The sequence below is a fragment of the Netta rufina genome (assembly GCF_964035555.1).
Source record: "Netta rufina genome assembly, chromosome: 18".
NCBI lineage: Eukaryota > Metazoa > Chordata > Aves > Anseriformes > Anatidae > Netta > Netta rufina.
This window is the reverse complement of record NC_140142.1, coordinates 8,933,972-8,948,450: the sequence shown is the minus strand read 5'-3', so window position 1 is coordinate 8,948,450 and position 14,479 is coordinate 8,933,972. Positions and strand designations below refer to the sequence as shown.

General features: G+C 57.0%; 1 protein-coding gene across 1 annotated transcript; it reads left to right on the top strand.

Moving 5' to 3' along the window:
* Positions 1 to 2,160: 2,160 nt before the first annotated feature.
* LOC311216391 (scavenger receptor cysteine-rich type 1 protein M130-like) lies at positions 2,161 to 6,021 on the top strand (the record flags this gene model as incomplete). The annotated part of the gene is made up of 7 exons (XM_084297934.1): positions 2,161 to 2,518; positions 2,757 to 3,062; positions 3,171 to 3,497; positions 3,578 to 3,892; positions 4,018 to 4,332; positions 4,947 to 5,255; positions 5,903 to 6,021. The coding sequence occupies 7 exons, from the start codon at positions 2,161 to 2,163 to the stop codon at positions 6,019 to 6,021; spliced, it is 2,049 nt and encodes a 682-aa protein (XP_084154060.1).
* Positions 6,022 to 14,479: the final 8,458 nt, after the last annotated feature.

The following is a 14,479-nucleotide window of genomic DNA, read 5'->3' as shown; positions in this document are numbered from 1 at the left end:
CTCTGTTCTTTAATCCGTGCCTCTCTGGGTGGGAGGGGTAATCCATTTTCATATCTCCCATGTTTTTGGCAGCCCAAGCCTGACTTCATTTCTAGACACCTTGTCCTCAGGTAACCTTTTGCGACCCCTTGTTCCCCAGCACTGTGCCTCTGGATCTGGAGGAGTTCCAGACAGTGAGAGTGGCCCTCAGTGAGCTCCAGGGCACAGCCAATGTGTGGGATGCCCCAGGGGGGTTGTGTGCTGTTCCCTGCCCCTGGGATCTGGGGAAACACAGACTCCAGGAGGGCAGGTTGTGTCCCATTAACAGAAGGGGACTGGGGCATCTGCACCAAGAGGTGCTCTTCTTGGGGGCCCTGGTCAAGCACAGGGGCCAGTCTGACAGCAGGGATGGGGAAGGGACGTGGGCAGTTGGTATCCTTGTGGTCAACCCAGACAGTGGGTTTGGGAGGTGCCTGTGGCAGACAATGGGCTAGGGCTGGGTACCCCCAGCTAAGCATAGCCCATGGGGAGAGGAGGAACCCCCCACTGCCCCTGAGACAGCCTATGGGGACAGGGATCCCACCCTGGGAACTGGGAGTCTGCCTGGGCAGGGGTCTCTCACAGACCCCCAGTGTGGGGCTTGAAGGTCTCCTGACCCTTCCTGTGTTGGTGTTTGAAGGGGCTGCGGAGGTGAGGCTGGCGGATGGCGGCAGTCGCTGTGCTGGGAGAGTGGAGGTGAAACACCAGGACCAGTGGGGGACCGTGTGTCATTTCTCCTGGGACATGACTGATGCTGCAGTGGTTTGTAGGCAGCTGGGCTGTGGGGTTGCTCTCAAAGCTCATTGGAATGCACACTTCGGGCCGGGATCTGGGCCCATTTGGATGGATGATATTCCCTGTAAAGGCAAGGAGTCTGCTCTGTCTGACTGCACATACATAAGATGGGAGGTATATTCCTGCTATCACAGTGAGGATGCTGGAGTGACATGCTCAGGTAAGGACTGAATTTGTTTCCTACCTCTGGGACCAAGACAGTGAAAGGGACCTGGCTGTGAGCTCAGGAAGCAACAAGTGGACACCAGAACTCTGTGTGTCAAGTTGCACTCTGAGCTGGGTCTGTCACTGCTGGTGTCCCTTGTCCCTGGGGAAAGCCCAATAGGAGCACACTGAGCCTGGCCCTGAAGCTGGAGCAGCCAAGCCTGGGGAGGTGCCCGGGGCTGGGAAAGGAAAGCCCCCACCCTTCCCCACTGTGCTGCCTGGTTCCCATCTTTCTCCTCCCACTCACCCAGGCCCTGTCTGGCAGGCTGGTCCCTATGCCAGGGGAATCTAGAGCAGTTCCCCCAGCCACCAGCAGCCTCAGGGAAGGGCGTGCAATGGCCCAGGACTTTTGGGTTGTACCCCCAGCAGCCAAGAGATCGTCGGCCAAAGCAGAGGGGCTGCTCACAGGGCAGGAGCACTGGGCTTGAGCAGAGGAGCAGGGTGGCAAGTGGCACCTTGTTCATGTCCTGGGGTCACCCCATGAGAGCCAAACCCTGGAGACATGGCCCCTCCAGGCCGTGCTGACCCACTGTCTGACCTCTCCTGCCTACCCTGTGCCCCAGGGGCTGTGCCAGCGCCTCCTGGCTCTCCTTGGTGCCTGCCCTCACACCAGGAGCTCGTGTCAACCCAGGGCTGCTTTCTGCCTGTTTTCCTGACCCATGCATGGTAGGCGGCTGGGGACATGCATGCCCAGCACCACACTGTCCCTGCCGGAGGACCCCCCTTTGCGGAGGATCCCCTGAAGTGCCCCATCTAACAAGAGCTCCCCAAAAGCCCCACCATTCCCTGGGAACAGGGGGGCTTTTTGGCAGATCCAAGAATTTCTTGTAACTGGCTTGAGCCTTGTGGGACACAGCAGGCTGAAGTAGCCTCGAGTTCCTGAGCCTGTTTCCCTGGGCCCACGTGCTGCGGGTGTTGCTGTGCTGGGTCTGGGGCCAGGCAGCCCAGGGGCTCCGGGCAGCAGCAGTTTGTCTGAGCGGTGCCTGTGGCTGGGGGCTGGGAGAGAGGGCAGCCCATGGGTGCTGGGCTGGATTCTGAGGATCAGCAGGGGGGCCCTGATGTGTTTGTGCCATCAGTACCCTCTGAGAGCTGCTGGGCTGGCCGTGGGGCTCTGCATGTGGCTGCCTTAGGGATGAGGTGGGCATGGAAATGCCAGAGGGCTCTGGGAACTCACAGGTCTCCTTGGTTGCTCCAGGATTTGTGCGGCTGGTCGGAGGGGACAGCCCCTGCTCAGGAAGTGTGGAGGTCTACGACAGGGACCAGTGGAAAGCTGTCTGTCACTCCCACTTTGATGACAAAGCTGCCGAGGTGGTCTGCAGGGAGATGCAGTGTGGCACAGCCCTGTCTGTCCATGGAGCAGCTCAGCTGGGAGAAGGGGCTGGTCCTGTCTGGGACAGAGAGCTGCAGTGTGTGGGGAATGAATCCATCCTCTCCTGCCCGACGGGGGCCCCCAAGGACAAGGCCTGCACCCACAGCAACGGCACTCATGTCAACTGCACACGTAAGGACTTGGAGTGGAATGATGGCCACTGGGGTTGTGGTGGGGGCAGGAGAGCAGGGTGGGAACTGGGCTGTGCTGGGTGGGGGACAGGTGGGGTGAGGTGGTGGTCTGCAGCCCTAAAATTAGAGTGCTGCAGGAGGAGAAAGGCACGCTGTCCCTTTGGCCTTTCCTGCAGCTCCTGTCGGAGCAGGAGCACAAATGTGGCCTCTCTCACCCTCCTTTGTCCTTGAGTACACAGGATTCAGGCTGGTGAATGGCAGCACAGCGTGTGAGGGCAGGGTGGAGGTGGAGGTGCTGGGGAGCTGGGGGACCCTGTGTGCCTCCTGCTGGGACCTCTCGGACGACCATGTTCTCTGTCAGCACCTCGGCCGTGGCTTTGCTGAGTCCATTCCTGGAGGAGGGCATTTTGGGAGAGGAACCGGCCCCGTCTGGAGAGACTCGTTCCACTGTGACGGGACTGAAGCCCACCTGGGGCAGTGCCCGGTGACTGCCCTGGGGGCCTCACCGTGCTCCCAGGAGAACCCTGCTGTTGTCATTTGCTCAGGTGAGTGCTGGGCAGTACTGCAAAGTCCATTTGCCCCTGGTGTGTGACACGGCCACCCACAGCTTTGCACCCCATGGCAGCACCAGGCTGAATTTCTGCTCTCATCAGGCCTGGCTCGCAACATGTCTGTACGGTTGGTGGCCGGAGGGAGCCGGTGTGATGGGCGCGTGGAAGTCTTCCAGCACGGGACGTGGGGCAGAGTCCTGGATGAGCAGTGGGACATGCAGGATGCCAGCGTGGTGTGCCGGCAGCTGCAGTGCGGAGAGGCAGAGGCAGCCTACACCCCCGTGAGGGCTGAGCGAGGACCAGGACCTGTGGGGCTGCGTGGGGTGCGGTGTGCAGGGCATGAGGCTGACCTGAGCCTCTGCAACACCTCCCTGCCTGAGAGCATGCCAACAACAGGGATCATGGAGGACGTGGGGGTCGTGTGCTGGGGTGAGTGGTGCTGCACGTCCCCCAGGTGTGGGTCCGGGAGGGCAGCCAGCCACTGACAGCCGGGGTTCTTCCTGCTGCAGGGAGCCAGCGGGTCCGGCTGGCGGACAGGGCCGGGCGCTGTGCCGGGAGAGTGGAGATCTACTACCAGGGGTGCTGGGGCACCGTCTGCGACGACGCCTGGGACCTGGCCGACGCCGCCGTCGTTTGCCGCCAGCTGGGCTGTGGAGGGGCCCTGGAGGCAGCCGGCTCTGCTCGGTTTGGGGAGGGCTCCGGGCAGATCTGGCTGGATGGCGTCAACTGCTCCGGGGCCGAAGCTGCTCTCTGGGACTGCCCTGCCGAGGCCTGGGGGCAGCACGACTGCAGGCACAAGGAGGACGCGGGAGTCATCTGCTCAGGTCTGTGCTGGGAATGTGGTTGGCAGCTGGGGCCTTGGAATCTGGGGTGAGGGTACAGCCAGGTAGGGCCAAGGCCATCAGTGTCTGACATCCAAGGACGTCCCTGGGGCCTTTCCTCCTTCCAGAGTTCATGGCCTTGAGGCTGGAGAACAACGACGGCTGCTCTGGGCGCCTGCAGGTTTTCTACAACGGGACGTGGGGCAGCGTTTGCTCCAACTCCATGACCACCGAGACGGTGTCACTGGTGTGCAAGGAGCTGGGCTGCGGGAATGAGGGGGAACTGGAAACAGATTCTAACTATGCCAAGCTGTCTGGCACCGCATGGCTGGATCACGTGGAGTGTGGGAAGAGCAACAGCTCCTTCTGGAAGTGTCCCTCTGCTCCCTGGAATCCGCAGTCGTGTAATGACCTCCGAGAAGAGGCCAATATCACCTGCAATGGTAAATCTGAGCCATCAAGGCACCAGGTCCTGTTCCCCACTGGGCATGGTGAAATGCAGAGAAGGAACCCAGAGGGGCTTTGATTTCCTGCATTAGACCCTGTTGCTACTGCTGCACAAAGGTGACTTCAGCTCTTGGAGCCACCCATGTCCACCACCAGCAGCAAACAGCCGGGCTGCCAGCAGCTCCTTGGGGGATGCAGAGGCAACTCCAGGCAAGGTCTCAGAGGAGACCATGCAGGGCTTTCAGGAGTCCCCCCTCCTGAGACAGCCTCCTGCTTCTCTGTGAACCGGGGACCCTCTGGGGCCGAGCACATGGGTCTCCCCTGCAGTGCCGTGTGTGTCCCCTGAGTGAACAGGGTTCTGCTGCTGCCCTGACCCAGCATGGGGACGTGTGAGCAGAGGTCAGCTCTGCTCGCTTCTGCACAACCCCTAGAGCAGCCCTTTTCATCCCAACTTCTCTTTCCTTTGGGACATGGACAGAAAGGCCACAGGTGGCTGCATGCCCCAACTCCACCAGGTGCACAGGTAGGGAGCTGCCCCTGCACGTGCCCTCCTCACCTGGCAGGGCTCTCCCAGCTGTCCCGGTGCCATGGGACATCGCTGCCTCCCCAGACAGGGAGAAGATCCGCGCCGTGGGAGGCAAGGATGGCTGCTCGGGCAGAGTGGAGATCTGGCACCGCGGCACCTGGGGGATGCTGTGTGACAATGCCTGGGACATGCGGGACGTCAAGGTGGCGTGCAGGCAGCTGGGCTGTGGCCCCGCGGTCTATGCCCTGGGCCAGGCTGCTGCTGGAGAGGGGATGGGCCCCATGTGGCTGATGGAGTGCAGGGGGACGGAGCTGTCTCTGCAGGACTGCTGGGCCCAGCCAGGGAACAGTGGTGCCTGCCAGCATAAGGCAGATGCGGCTGTGCATTGCTCAGGTGAGCAGTGGGGCTGGGAGACATGGCTGGGGGTTTGGCAAGGAGCTGGCTTGGGTGTCTGCCCTGCTGGATCCTGGCATGGCCCCGCTGCTGGCCTGAGCAAGGGTGTCCCTGCAGAGTGGGAGGCTGGTGTTGGGTGGGGAGCAGCCTCTGTGGCGCTGGATGTGCCAGCACATCCCCTGGGCTGCCTGCACTGCCCTGTGAGCAGTGCAGAGCAGTGGAGCTGGGCCCTGTCCCTGCCACCCTGCCCAGCCCCACAGAAGGGACAATTCAGGTGGCAAATTTTGGGGTCGTTTGCCAGGGAGGCTGCCTGGTGCCCAGCTCTCCTTCTTCTCCCCTACAGCTGCACCCAGGACAGCAACATCCCCCCCACAAGCAGGTAAGCTGTCCTTCCCCAGGGCTGGGTCTGAACATGGCCATGCTGTGACCTACAGCCAGGGGAAGAGGCTCCTTGCTGGGCTGTGAGACTCCCGGGAAATTGAGGGAGATGGAAGAAGTCTGTGATGTACCCAGCAGGGTGGGAGTTGCCCCATCACCCAGCCCTGTCCCTCACAGCCCCTGCTGCCTTCTGTGGTCAGGAGTGGCATGTCCTGCCCCCAACCTCTCCCATGCCTGATGCTGCCCCTGCCATCTTCCTGCCCATGCAGATCCCCCACGGGGCCGTCCGACCACCAGCAGCGAGAGACTCTCGGTGCCTGTCATCATCTGCATCATCCTGGGGGCCCTCCTCTGCCTGCTCCTGGCCCTCCTGGCTGGGCAGGTGTGAAGCGCCAGGGCTCGGCGCAGAGGTGGGTCCTTCCCCAGTGGTCCTGGGGGGGAGATGCCTCCTGGCAGGGCTGGGGGTGTTGGTGTCCTGGGGCACAGAAATAGAGCCGTGTGCTGCCTCCTGCTCCATGTGCTGCCCCACTGACTGACAGACCATGGGGCACCAACATCAAGGGGTGGAGAGAGCCCAGAGCCTGGGGCATCAGTTCTGGGCTGAGGAGAGAAATGTGAGGCTGGGTGAGACGGGGAGGATGCACTGCTGGCAGTGATGTGGTCCACACCAGCAGGAGGAGCATGGGGCAGCGGAGTCCATCACCGTGGTGTCAGCCACCCTCCAGCAGGGCACGGGCTGTGCTATTGATGTGTGGGGCAGAGATGGAGCAGCTCCATGGGGAAGAGAAATGTGGGAATTTGTCCAGGCTCTGCACTGGGACGTGACCGAGGTACCAAAGGGGCACAAGAGCTGTCTCCAAAGGGATGGTGCGAGGCTGATGCTGCCCCAGACCATCTCCATTTGGGATGCTGCCCTCCCTGGGGATGTGGCTGCAGTGCCAACACAACACAGTGGGGCTGTGCTGTGGGGACAGCCCTGTGCTGGCCCCGATAATGGGGCTGGGGGAGCCCAGTGGGGTCCTGTCCCTCTCTGCCCATGCCCAGACCTGCCCTGCCTCTGTCCCCAGGCTCCGGGAGAGCTGGGGAGCCCTTCCCTGAGGCTGTGTACGAGGAGATCGCTTACAGCCTGGCATGGGAGAAGCAGCTAAGGTTCAGTCTCTCAGGTGGGTGCAGGTAACCTGTGGGGGCACATCTGTGGGGCCCTTTCTCCCTGCCCCAGACCAGGGATATCCCCTACATCTCCTGCCCATGGTCCCTGAAATGGTTGGACCATGGGGTCTGTGGGAGAGCATCCAGGTGCTGGCCCCCACAGAGGAGCTTCCAGAGGAGCTGCCCATCCCAGAGGGGACAGCCCCTCTCTGCTTGTCCCTGAACCTTTTTGAGAGCCAAGGGCTAAGCAAAGGGCTGTCCCAGGGCAGCTCTGGGAAGTGCCTTGTCCCAAGGGAACTGGTCTCCTCCCCATGCACCCCCAGCTCTGTGGTTGCCCATCCCCAGCAGTGCTGACCACCAGTCAGGGCAGCAGGGCTCATCCCACAACACCCACTGCAGCTCTCTGCAGGCTCCTTTTCAGAGGGGTCCCTGACCCAGCTGCAGCCCTACCCCAGCCACATGAGGAGGAGGATGGTCTGGGGCCACATCCAGGGATAAGAGGTGGGGGGTGGAGGAAGGGCTCCATATCTCCTCTCTGCAGACAGACCAGGTGGACAGCAGTGCCACCGAGTGTTATCATCAGAGCTGGAAGCATGAAGGCTCTGCTGTGACCCTGACACCAGCAGCATGTCAGCCCTGTGTCCCCACACACCCTCCCATCCTCTGCTCTGCAGGACATCTCTTCTCATTGCCACCACCTTCCCTCTCCTTTCAGATGTCCCTGTCCTGCCCGGAGGTTACCCAGCAGATGGCTATGATGATGCTGGGGAGGTTTCTGACCCTGGGGAGGATCCTGTCCCTGGGCAGGGGGACTGGGAAGTGCCCAGGACACCAGAGGAAGGAGATGGGCTGAGGCATGCAGCCACAGGTGAGAGGGCAATGCAGCACTGCCACTTCCTAGGTGCCAACCCCAAGCCTAGGAGAATCCATGCCATATTGAAAGCCTGACCGTCCATGGAGAACCTGTCCTGGGATATTTTGTGGGGGCTGGGAGACTGGGCCGAGTGTCTCAGGCTGGTGAGGATGAGGAAGGTGATAAACAGCCCCGAAGGGCACCCCACAGGCCCCACCACAGCAGCCTGCCTTGATGCTTACAGGGGGAAGCCTGCACTCCTGGAGAAGTGCTGGGGACCCTGGAGCTGAGGGAGACACCTTGTCACCTTTCCTGGGGACCACGGGCTATGACGATGTTGAAGAGGTGTCTCTGGCATGTCCCCATGAGGACACCCAGGATGTGACACCGCAGCCCCCTGCACAAGAGTTCCAGGGCCCCAGGCCAGCAGAGCCCAGTCCTGCTGAGCAGCTGGGTGCAGCCGGGAGGAAGGAGAGCTCAGTGGCACTGGGAGAGCCGTGAGCAGCAGGGAATGGTGTCCCTTTTCCAGCAGTCAGCAGACGCACATGGGTATTTCCCCTCTTGGTATTCCCCTGTTTTTATGCTGCATGTTGGTATTTGTTCATATTAAAACCCTCTGGGGGCTTTGCTCCATGTCCAGTGTTTCCCTGACCATGTATCCAGACGTCTTCCTGAGGCTGATCAAGGGGAGCAGAGCTGAGAAACACAGCAGTCGGGGAGGGTCTCGTCATAGGGTCAGTGTCTGGCTGTGGTGCTGACAGAGCCCCTGGTCTCTGGACACTATTCCTACTGACAGAGACATTTCTGTCCTGCCAGCCACAGGCAGTTTCCATGCAAAGTGGATCTCCATGAAGCCCCGTGAGGCACTCACTGGCAGTGCCCACCCTCTGCTGCCTTTGGCCCCCATGGAGCCCAAGGATGCCTGCCCAGCACCCACAGGCAGGGATACCTCTCTTGCAGGAGTTGAATAAGTAGAAAGGTGGGACCCTTGGGCAGGGCTTGGAACCCAGACTGCCCTCCCAGCTCCTGCTGGTGGGTCCCCACAGCCTTCCAGTTCTTTCCCAGTAGGCTTCTCTGCTGCAGGCTGGGAGGTGTTTTTGGTAGTGGGATGGTGGGCTGGAACACCTATTGGAGCATCTATTTAATCCCTTTGGGTCAGCTGTTCTGGCTGTGTGTCATGGCATTGTCCTGCATACCCCCAACCTACATGTTGTGGGGACAGTATGAGAGATGGAGAACCCATTGATACGGTTCAGCAGTAAGTGAAACACTGGTCTGTTAACAACACTGCTTTGATTTCAAATGCAAAACTCAGCTCCATATGAGCTTCTCTAAGTAGAACCTAATCAAAGGGATTGAAAGAGTTTCAAGGGGGAAATGAATCCTAGCACAGGAGCTAGCAGGACTCATCAAGAGAGCGTTAACTATGACGGGGGAAGGGGATAAAATAGGGATCACCAGAGAAGTGCCTGGGGGAACAATGCTGAAGCTGAGGGTGAGGCAGATGTCTCATCTGAAGTGCATCTACACCAATGAATGCAGCATGGCCAACAAACAGGAGGAGCTGGAAGTGATTGTACAACAGGCTAACTCTGGCCTAGTTGCTGTAAAGAAGCATGGTGGGATCACTCCCACTACTGGAGTACTGTGATGGATGGCTACAAGCTCTTCAGAAGGGATTGACAAGGAGGGAAGGGTGGTGGTGTGGCGGCTCTTTATATTAAAGAGTGTTTTGATGTTGAAGAGCTTGGGGTTGGGAATGGTAGAGTGTCTATGGATAGGAATCAGGGCCTGTAGGGGTGACATCTTGGTGGGGGTCTGTTATATGATCGTATGACCAGACTGGTAGGTGTTTAGGAGTTCTTTTTGCTTTCCATGTTTAGAGATAGGACAGAGTCTTAGAGGGAGGTTTTCGTGTTCTGCTTTGGGGAGCCAGTCAGAGTTTAGTGTAAGGGCTAGATTTTTGGTTACGTTTTTGTTTGTTTATTTGTTTTTATGGTGTTTTACTGGGTGAGGGCTGGTATTAAGGCTGGCAATCTAATGCTAATGATTAAAAGCTAGGCTTTATTGAGAGTTAAGACTAATGCTAAAAGGTAACATGTCTGGGGGTTGACCTCAAGGTAGGATTTGAGGATGGGGATTAGAGCAATGAATTCCTTCCAGGGTGCGGGATTTAGAGTAGCTGTAGGCGTTAAGGTTACTGGACATAACAGGAATATTTTTCAAGTGAGTGTTGCAGAAGCATCAGCCTTACCTGAACCCCTATCACTGCCTCCTAATCCTTCCTTTCTCTTAGCCAAACCCCTCTTCTCTCCCCTAAATCTGCCACCTTTATTCTCCCAGCTTTCCCCTGGCCTCATCAAATGTGTCAGCCTGTTGGAGGCAGCTTTCTGATTACCTTTATGACCTCAGAGGCTCTGCCTCCCTGCTGTTGGCCAGCCAGGTGCTGGGACACAAGTGACCTCACAGCCAGCATCCACAGGGCTGCAAGGAGCTGTTGTGCTCAGGAGGCCTCTTCTCAGCCCACCCAGGAGCATGGGTTGCAGGGAGTGCCCTGCACAATCCCTCAGATACTCTGCCTGCCAACCAGCTCATGCTTCAGAAGGCCTTCCACATGTCCAGAGTAATTTTTCCTCACGTAGCCTTTATCAGCTCCAGGGCATCCTGAAGAAAATGGACGCCTCTCTGTAGAAAAGTGATCCAAGAACTGCTTTCTCAATTTCTTCTGCACAGCTAAAATGACACACGTTTACACCAGCCATCAGTCTGAAGGTGGCACATCAGGTCCTCAGGCAGAAGTGCCCCGACACCCACCTGCACAGCCATGGGCCTCCTGCTGCCTCCTGATGTCCTGAGGCACAGCTGACCTCCGCAGAGCATCCCCACCCATCTCTTAATTGATTCCTGTGACCTGACCAGACCTATGTCACCTCCCCTGCCTCCTCCAAGACCAAGTGATTGCTGCAGAACCTCTCAAGCCCTGCCCAGCCTCGTGGGGCCAAATCCCTTCATTTACATCATAAGAGTGCAGGAATGAGGGATTTGAGGTTTGGTTGTTCCGTTTAGAGTTTAGGGATTGTATTTTACCTTCCAAGTTTAGGAACTGGGCAAGGTCTTAAAGGGAGGCTTGTGAGTTCTGCTTTGGGTCAGTGTTTAGGGTATAAGCTAGATTTTTGGTTAGGGTTTTATTATGTACCTTGTTACGGGATGATATCTGGCAATATAATTCAAGGAATTAAGAACTAGGGATTAGCAAGAGCAATATGTTAAGACTAAAGGTAAAAAGTAATTTGTTTGGGGTTTGACTTCAAGGTAGGAAATGAGGTTGGGGTTTAGAGCAGTGGATTCCTTTCAGGGTGAGGGAGAGCATTTAGTACTAGGTTAGCACTACGTTTTCAGGTTGCTGGTTGGAAATTTTGCCAAGGCCTAACACGAATGCTTTCCCAGTGAGTGTTGCAGAAGCATCAGCCTTACCTGAACCCCTATCACCTCTTTGAAATTTTTCCTTTCTCTTAGCCAAGTCCCTCTTCTCTCACCAAGGTCTTGCACCTTTACTCTCCCGGATTTCCCTTGGCCTTCCATACGTGTCACCCTGTTGGGGGCAGCTTTCTGAAGGTCTTTGTGACCTCAGAGGCTCTGCCTCCTTGCTGTTGGCCAGCCAGGTGCTGGGACACAAGTGACCTCACAGCCAGCATCCACAGGGCTACAAAGAGCTGTTGTGATCAGGAGGCCTCTTTCCAGGTCCCCCAGGAGCAGTGGGTGCAGGGGATGCCCTACACAATCCTTTGGGTACTCTGTCTGCCAACCAGCTCATGCTTCAGAAGACCTCGCACAAATCCAGACTCACATTTCCCCATGTAGCCTTTGCAAGTCCAGAGCATGCTGAAGGAAATGGCCACCTCTCTGTAGGAAAGTGATTCAAGAACTGACTATATATTTTAGAAAAATGTTGAGAACTCTTCAGAGGAGTTGCTGTGAAAGTCATGATGACTAGCATTGGTCATATCCATATGCAGTGAACAAAGGCCCAGCCCAGACTGCTCTGTGGTTCCCCCTTGTCGCTCCCAGGAGGCCAGCCCAGCCCACTCCCTCCCCAGCTCTCCACACCTGCCTCTCCTCTCCCCAGCCCAGCCCAGCAGAGAAGTCCAGGCTGGGCTGGCCCCAAAGCAGCAAATGAAGCAGGGGAGGTCACCAGCAGTTTCTCTGCTGCTGCAATCTGCAGGAGATAAACCCTACCAATCCACCTTCCCAGACAGCCTGCAGTCCCCCAGGCCAGTGCCACTTCCCAGCACAGCACAGCACCACACTGCTGGCCCTGGGGTTCCTCAGGCACCACCACTGTACACACACAGCACCCTACTCTGCTCCCAGGACACCCCATGTCCCACACAGACTTGTCCCAGTCCAGCATGATTGGGCTGGCCTGAGCAGCCATTCCTGCAGCCCCTGCCCATGCTGCCCACATTCCCTGAGCTGGCGGTGCTGCTCTGCAAAGCGAGGGGGCTGTGGTGAGTGGGGCCGTGGGGGCACTCTGCAGGGCCGTGCTGGTCAGGCTTTGAAAGCAGAGCAAACTGGTGTGGGGGGCACTGCCACTGACTGCCTCCCACACAAGTGGTTCTTTGGCCATGGAGGGTGTGCACAGATAGCCGGCCTTCTTCAGTCAGAGATTCATTGAATAGATTCATTGAAGGGACCCACAAGGATTATCGAGTTCAACTCATTTCCAAAGTCAGGAGAAGTTTTGGGGTGATTCACTTGATCCAGACTATGAAATTTCACTGGTTGAATAATTAATAATTTTCCCAGCCCCTTTCCCATTTCCTTGTGTTGCAGAGCTCTCCTTTGTCTGTGGAACACAAGTAATGATCATATTTCTCTCTGGACTACCTTATCATCAGGAAAGCAAAGTAAAAGTAAAAATAAAAGGAAAACAAAATGAAAACTGTATCTCAGTCTGTAACGAGTCGCATTATCAGTGATATGCAGAGGACAGTAACTATATTGCTTCTGAAAAACACCCAGACATCACTTTCCACACGGCATCCTTCAGCACCTGATTCCTCATGCTGTAGATGAGGGGGTTCACTGCTGGAATCAACACTGAGTACAGAACTGCCAGTAAAATATTCAGGGAGGAGGAGGACGTGGATGGGGGTCTCAAGTAGGCAAATGTGCCAGTGCTGATGTACAGGGAGACCACAGTCAGGTGAGGGAGGCAAGTGAAAAAGGCTTTATGCCGTCCAGGTTCAGAAGATATCCTCAGCACAGCCCTGAAGATCTGCACGTAGGAGTAAAGAATGAAAGGAAAACACACTAAAAGTGAACATGCAGTGAAAACAATAAGCCCAGCTTCTCTGAGGTACACATCTGAGCAGGAGAGCTTGAGGATCTGGGGAATTTCACAGAAGAACTGGTCCACAGCATTGCCTTGGCAGAATGGTAGCAAAAATGTATTGGCAGTGTGCAGCACAGCATGGAGAAAGCCACTGCCCCAGGCAGCTACTGCCATGTTGACACAAGTTTTGCCGCTTATGATGGTCCCGTAGTGCAGGGGTTTGCAGATGGCAACATAGCGGTCATAGGCCATGATTGTGAGAAGATAAAACTCTGCTGGAGTAAAGACAGCAAACATAAAGACCTGTGCAGCACATCCCGGTAAGGAGATGGTATTGGTGTCCCAGAGGGAGTTGGCCATGGATTTGGGGACAGTGATGGAGATGGATCCCATGTCAATGAGGGCAAGGTTGAGGAGGAAGAAGTACATGGGGGTGTGGAGGTGGTGGTCACAGGCTACGGCTGTGAGGATGAGGCCGTTGCCCAGGAGGGCAGCCAGGTAGATGCCCAGGAAGAGCCCGAAGTGCAGGAGCTGCAGCTGGCGTGTGTCTGCAAATGGCAGGAGGAGGAACTCAGTGGGGAAGCTGCTGTTCGACATTTGTTGCGTCTGGGCATGGTTGCCTGCCCATGGAGGAATAGACAGTGACAAGTTAGAGAGAGTTTTCTGAGCAAAACCTAATCCATATTTCACAGAACCCTCCTCACCAAAACTGCATCCTCAACATATCTTCATCTGAAGAAGATTTGCTCCTGTCTTGAGCCCTAGGTTTCTCTGACTAAGGGTGCCACAGAGACCATGCAGATCCTCTGTAGACTCAGCAGCAGTCAGTAGTGCCATACAGTACATGGTAAAGAGTACCAGGGATGGATCTCAGGTGTCCACTACCCAGAGGCATCTCCCTATTTACAGGTGCTGAGAAGGACATCCAACAATCCCACAAGAAACAATGAAGGTTGTGTTGGTACTGTCTGTAGGCTAAAGAGTGTGGAGTGAAATTGTGAGGTTCCTCAAAGACCTAGAGGTTCCTTTCATTGTAATGCTCTATGAGTTTCAGTCCTTTCTACAAACCTGACAACACCATTATCATCCCGACTTCCATCCAAATGCAGGAAGAGTAAAGCAGAGGCGTCAGATAGTGCCTTTCCTTCAGGTACAGGAGGTGTTGTTCTTCCCTTTCAAGAATCTCCCCTGAAGATGTCCTGTGGGTGCTGTGGATCTCTGAGCAGCCTGCTCCAGACAGCAGCCTCTGGGCATCAGCAGGACCCTGACTTGTTCTGCCCTGCCTTGAGGGTTCCTTCCACCCACAGCTTCTCCCCGCAGCACCCTGGGCAGTTCCTCGGGCAGGCGGAGTGCTGAGGCTGGCAGGTGGCAGAGACCCTGACCTGCCACACAGTCCCTGGGGCAAAGCAGGGACCCTGCTCTGCACCACAGCCCTGGACACCCCTGCCTGCACCCTGGCTGCACAGCCTGCAGCCAGCCCTGTGAGAAGGAACCCTCATGCCCTGTCCC